At 40.1% G+C, this 5,980-nt stretch overlaps 1 protein-coding gene across 1 annotated transcript in view; it reads right to left on the reverse strand.

Moving 5' to 3' along the window:
* LOC100741879 overlaps window positions 1–4,139 on the reverse strand; it is a 35,967-nt gene extending 31,828 nt beyond the window's left edge. Inside the window, exon 1 of the mRNA XM_003493916.4 lies at window positions 3,336–4,139. Coding sequence (XP_003493964.1) covers window positions 3,336–3,377 — 42 coding nt within the window. The 5' untranslated portion in view covers window positions 3,378–4,139. The remainder of the gene's footprint in view (window positions 1–3,335) is intronic.
* Window positions 4,140–5,980: the final 1,841 nt, after the last annotated feature.

Here is a 5,980-nt window from a genome sequence, read left to right on the forward strand (position 1 = left end):
CTCGCGTGGCAAGCCACGCTGGAAAGAAGTCGCCGCGAGGTTGAACTTTTTAATTAGTCGCGAGTTTTAAAAATAACGTCGCTTCTCGAACCCACTTTCTTTTTTTTCTACAACGAAACAAGTTGAAAGGAATTAACGGTACACGGTTTTCGTGAAGCAAACGAGAACCGTTTTGCTCCCGTATTTTTCGTCCATTCGATCGCGAATAAAGACCACGTACGAAGAATATGCTAAATCCATTAGTGTTGATTCTCTGATTTCGATGCCGCTTAACGAGTACACAGAACAATTTTAACGTGACGAAATAGAAGATGAAGAGACTCAATTAGGTTGGACGTACGTATGTCTTTTTAAGAACGGCTAATAGAACGAAGAAATTTTGCCGAATTTTGCCTAATGTCGTAATTATTAAGACGCATTTAATAAAATATTTCGATGCGTTCGAAATATTTTATTGTTACGATGAAAATAGCTTGGAAATTTTATTTAGCTTCAAAGCCAAATAAAGAGACAGTTTTACTGGTGTAGGAAAATATGAAACGCAACTTATCGTACGTAACTTGTCTTACAGTCTTCATACACATTTTTATATTGCTTTCAAATTTCACCAATACGATCATGACGGTTGAAACTCGTTACTAGACCGGGGATTTTTATGCATTCATGCAAAATCCATTTGCAACCGAAGTTGCAAAAACGTACAAGACGCCTGCAGTAAACAAAGATATATAAAATATTCAAAGTAGAGTAATAATAAAAGTATTGGTCATGGGTTTTAACGCGTGAAACGAATCTTTAAGCTGCGTCCATAAAAATATAAATTTTCATAAAAATCCACGGCGTACTCGTTACGGTGCTAATGAAACTTCCAAATATTTCCTGCAACACACGTAACATATTCCCAAACTCGTTGAAATACCTTCGTGAGCCACTGTATATCCGGCAATCTGGCCAAAAGAAAATTTGTTCCATCTTCGACGAAGTAGAGTCGAGAAAATTGAGAGCAAATTCTATTCCCCTGGGTGGAAGGACGACGAGAAAGAGTCCAATAAAATGCGCATATAAGGGAAGCTATAGAAAACGGGGACGAGTGTCTGAACATAAAACGAATGCAAATTTACATACGTATGGTGAGGAAGACACGAGAGAACATAACCGATAATGGCACTGGATTCATGATCCCGCGGATACATAGCAAATTTCATGGCACGATGCAGCGAGAAATTAAATCAAATTTCGACTAACTATAGACAAGCTGTAGACGGACGAGCTATATACAAATGCCGTAATTTACTCTGACATTTATTCGCTAGAACGGGTATTTTTATGCGTTCAAGGAAAATCAAAAGACGCAGAAATATACATAATACGCGGGAAAATATAGATAAAATATCCGATATTCTTTATATTTTATAAGTTCTTTCAGCTGTATTCATAAAAGTATGGATCTGCAATGATAATCCGCTATTCATCATACATTATACAAAACGGTGTATGTATATTAATCTTCTAATATTCCTTCACAGATGAAGGATTTCTCTTTTATTAGATTTCCGAGAAATCGTAGGTCGAATGTACATAATTATTCGTAATTATTCGACACGATAGAGATTTTATATTTTATTTCATTTTGTAGCGAAACAATGAACGTTGGTTTTACCTTAAAGTGATTTTTAAAATGCTTGATATCATTCAAGCGTACACGTCACATTTTATTTGACGTATCAATACAAATTTAAAAAGCCATTGTTTGTTAATTTGTGTTTGCAACAGTGCTCGAAAATGTGCTTAGAAACTATTGGTGTCTTAAGCTGGTGTTCTTCGGGCCATTTTTCTATCGCACTTTTCTATAGCTAGATAATTTCTTAAATTTTAGGAAAATACGAAAGAACGCTTATTCGTTAAATGTTAAAACTGCTTTTCTCTCTTGAAACTTGAGACATAAAAAATTCGAGAACCACCAGGTCAGAGTTAAATTTCAATTATTGAAGGGACATTCATCGACTATTCGTTCTTCTCTCTTCTTCTTCTATCCACAATGAATTATCTTCGGAGAGAAAAAGAAACAACCAAGGAAATGTTCGCAGAATTTCGTGGAAACCGTCACGAATAGAGACGCGAATAAAGAAAAAAGAAGTTACGAATTTTCGTGTAAAATGCAAATAAGCGTTCTCGAGGTTTCCACGATGCGGCATTAAACTCCGGATAAAGTAGAAGCACCAGTACAAACGAAATTCTGAAGCGTACAGGCCGAGCTGGAACGCGTTTCCTTTCCGGGACCCCATAAACGGGCCACTACACGGTGCACAAGGTGTTTCTAAATCGTCGCGTTACGTCCACACATTCTCGCGCGAACGTCCCGCGATCTTGGATCATTTTACCTTCTATTTTATATCCAAGACCTCTCGATCGTTATACACAATTTATGTAAGGAACCTTATCTTCTTTTCAACCTTTTCACTCGGGACAAAATCATTTAGTGGCCCGCATACGGATCGAAAGATAGAAATTGATTGGATTAGCGATATCAAAGAATTATATCGAGTCATGATCATTTAAATAAAACGAGTAACAGCCAAAAAACGAACGAACAATGTGTACGCTGTGATCCCACATTTTATTTAGAAATTCGGTACAATTGAAATTAGAAATCCTATGTCTTGAAAAGTTGACAAGTATACGTGTATTTGATTAATTCCGAATAGGAATGGACCATTGATGGAAGATTATTCTACATGCGAAGATAAGTGGAAAATGTAGAATAAGATCTTTTTATGTCAGGCTTCGTTCTTGAGGAAATGGAATTTGAAAATTTGTCAAATAGCACGTATCCGGCTAATTCTCGTTCAAAGCGACTAGTTTGGACCCGGTTAAATATGTTCAAACTTTATCCTCTGCGTAACGAAGCTTTAAACGAAAAACTATGCTCGAAATTTCATTCAGAATTCCATGTATAACTTTATCCGGAAATTTGTAAAATGCACGTGTGCCAGGCTAATTCTCGGTTAAACACGTTGTTTTCTCGAAAACAAGGCCTCAAACGAAAAAGCTTCGTTCTACATACCCGACTTGTTGTCGCATGTAGAACAATCTCCTTGTCAATTTTCCATTCCTGTCCAGTGGGATTAGACAAATGCACGTCCGTTCGGTAACTTTTCAAACTCGATTTTCCCGGAATTGAAACCTCCGAGGCAATTTTGTTATTCCTGACTGTGCTCTTATTTCGTGCCATAGAATCCCTCTAATTTCAATCAGCACAGCACGAGTTGAGGACCATGTTATATACACGAGGGAACCGAAAACGAAACAAGACTGATTTATCAGCTATTACATACCTCGGACAAGGAGTCCTCCATCATATCGCTGGTATCTCTCATGACTCCCAATGGAAACTAGCACCGACAACAATCACTCAACGCCCACGTTTTATCCGTTTCCTCCTCCGGGCCTGTATCTTTCACTGTCTCTGTTATACGTTCCTCTCTTCCTCCTTCTTCTCCTCCACTCTTTCTAATATTCTCAAACTTCTCTAACCGACGAACAAGCAACGAAAAGACCCGCTGTTTCTGACTTAATTTGTAGGAAAAAAAGAAAAAAAAGAAAAAGAGAAACACGATCGGTCACAGGAGAGACTCCAAAAAACGCTCTTGTCACGAGCACATTGTGCCGATCGTGTTTTCGGAGCGTGTTCGTTTAAAACGCACGTATAACTTGGTCGTTGGATCGATCGTATCGCAACGTGTCACTTTCCTCCCTCTTTCTCCACTACCTCTCCCTCTCTGTATTGCCCTCTATATGCTCCTCCGTGTTCACCCACTCCGTTTCCCTCTAACGTGTTCTTCTCCCGCGGCAGACACGCACAGCTTCCGTTTTCCAAGTCGATTCGACCGGACTCTACTTGGAGTTAGACGACGAACGAACGGGTCCCGGCGTCGTTGATCTTTTCGAAAAAAAAAAAAAGGGGGTCGACGATCCGAGCGTGGCGAGCTTGACGAGCTCACGAGTGGATCGCGAGTCGACCCATCGGTGAACGCGGCTTTCGAAACACTGGCGAGCGCTGTCAGGTAAAGCAAGGGAGCAGGTCGACGGACAGCCACCAAGCAGACCTGCCTCCATGACACTGGTCCCGTCTCCCTCTACCCTCGCTCGATCTCTCCCTTGCACCGACTGCTGCTTGCAGCTGCCTTTCCTCCCCTCCGACCAACCATCCCCTCCTTTTCGCTCTCTTCTCTCACTCTCTCCTCTCTCTCTCTCTCTCTCTTCTCTCTCTCTTCTTCGATGAAACCCTCTTCGTCTTTTCTCTTTTCTCGGCCCCTCCTCCGCGTTATTCCTCAAATTCACCCTCTGCGTTCCCCTTCAACTAAAGATTCTCTCGCTCATTCTCATTCTTACACGGGAGTCTTAATACTATCTTTTTCTATATTCCCCTCTACTCGGTCGTCCAGCTTACATTTTCCTACCACTTGCCAGATACTGGTTCCGTTTCTCTCTGGTTGATAAGTAGATACATAGCTACTGGCTCCACTCCTCCTTTCTTTGGATACTCGCGGGATCCCCTCTTTGCTCCAAACCGAGCCTAGGAGGAACTCAGCCACCGATGAATCGCGACACGATGCAAGCAAATGGCTCGATCTGACCGCGGATTTCAAACTGACAACGTGTTTTGGCTGAGCCGCGGGATGGGATTGGTTGGCGAGCAGAATGGATGATGGTTAGCTGAAGGTAAATGATCGGAGGGTTGCTCGGGCTCGAGCAACTTGGGGAACATTTCCAAGTTGCGAGATTCAGTTTGTTGTATTGTTCTTGTTCGTGGAAGATTGGTTTACGTATTACGATAGGATAGGATATTCGCGCGTTAGAATGGGATATTGATCAGGTTCGTAAATTGGGAAAATGGAACAGAGCAACGAAGCTACAAGTATTAGTTTCTTGACGTTTATCTCGTGAATTACTGTTACGCGAATCGTATATTGCAATAACCTTGAAATTGATTTTTATGTAATGTACAAGTGAATTATTAACACGTGTATGAACTGGCGTGATGCTATGAGTTAAATGTAGGAAGCTAATGTTTTCCAGATGTCTGGAAATCGTGTTTGAAAACGAGAAAGACTGGACTCTGAAGAAACTGTGTCACAGTAAGAGGAGAACGTGGAACGCGAATTTCGAGCGAAAAAAGAGAGTTCTCGCGGCACTACAAAGCTGTTCACGCGTGCTGGCGGAGGGCGATGCAGACGAACAGCTGCTATTTCACCTGTTCGATATATTATTTAAATGCTTCACCTGCCGCGATGTCCAGATACCGCGAGATAAGCGAGCGGACGTTTCCTGCTTTCACGACGATACCACGATATCGCGACCTCTTCGTCGTCGCTTTTTCATTAAAAGCTTTTTAGCAAATGCCTCGTTGAAATCGAACGAAATTGATCGATCTGTCGTAATTCGATTTTCTGCCGCTTTAAAAGATAAAGGGTGAGCGGCGAGACACCGGGTATTGACTAATTTTAGCTGTTAAATATTCTTTGAGCATTTAATAGTCATAATCGTTATTATTATTCTATTTTTATGTATTTTTTATTAATATCGTTATTATTATTTAAAGATTTATTATCCTTTAGGGATTATCGCTCGTAAATATTAAGTATCGTTCGAGTTATAGATGATAATTTATGTATAATTTAGTTTAATTAGTAATGAAATTCGATAAAATTAAAAATTCCGAAATTAAATAATTTAATCTTAAGTCGTTGTGATTCCCAGAGTTGCTTCACTACCGTGATTGCCAAGAATGTTGGACATTTTGAATCGTTTTATCATTAATTCTCTCCCTTAATGTGCTTAACGTTTCTTTCGTAACATGAAAAAGAAATAGATTAAAGTTATCTGTTATCGTTCTCAAGTAATTAAATTTCCTTATCAGTTAGTACCTTGCTAGCTATCCTGTGTATTATCGAAGGAATGAAGCGAACGAACAAGCGAG

The sequence above is a fragment of the Bombus impatiens genome, unplaced genomic scaffold, assembly GCF_000188095.3.
Source record: "Bombus impatiens unplaced genomic scaffold, BIMP_2.2 scf_1417, whole genome shotgun sequence".
Taxonomy (NCBI): domain Eukaryota; kingdom Metazoa; phylum Arthropoda; class Insecta; order Hymenoptera; family Apidae; genus Bombus; species Bombus impatiens.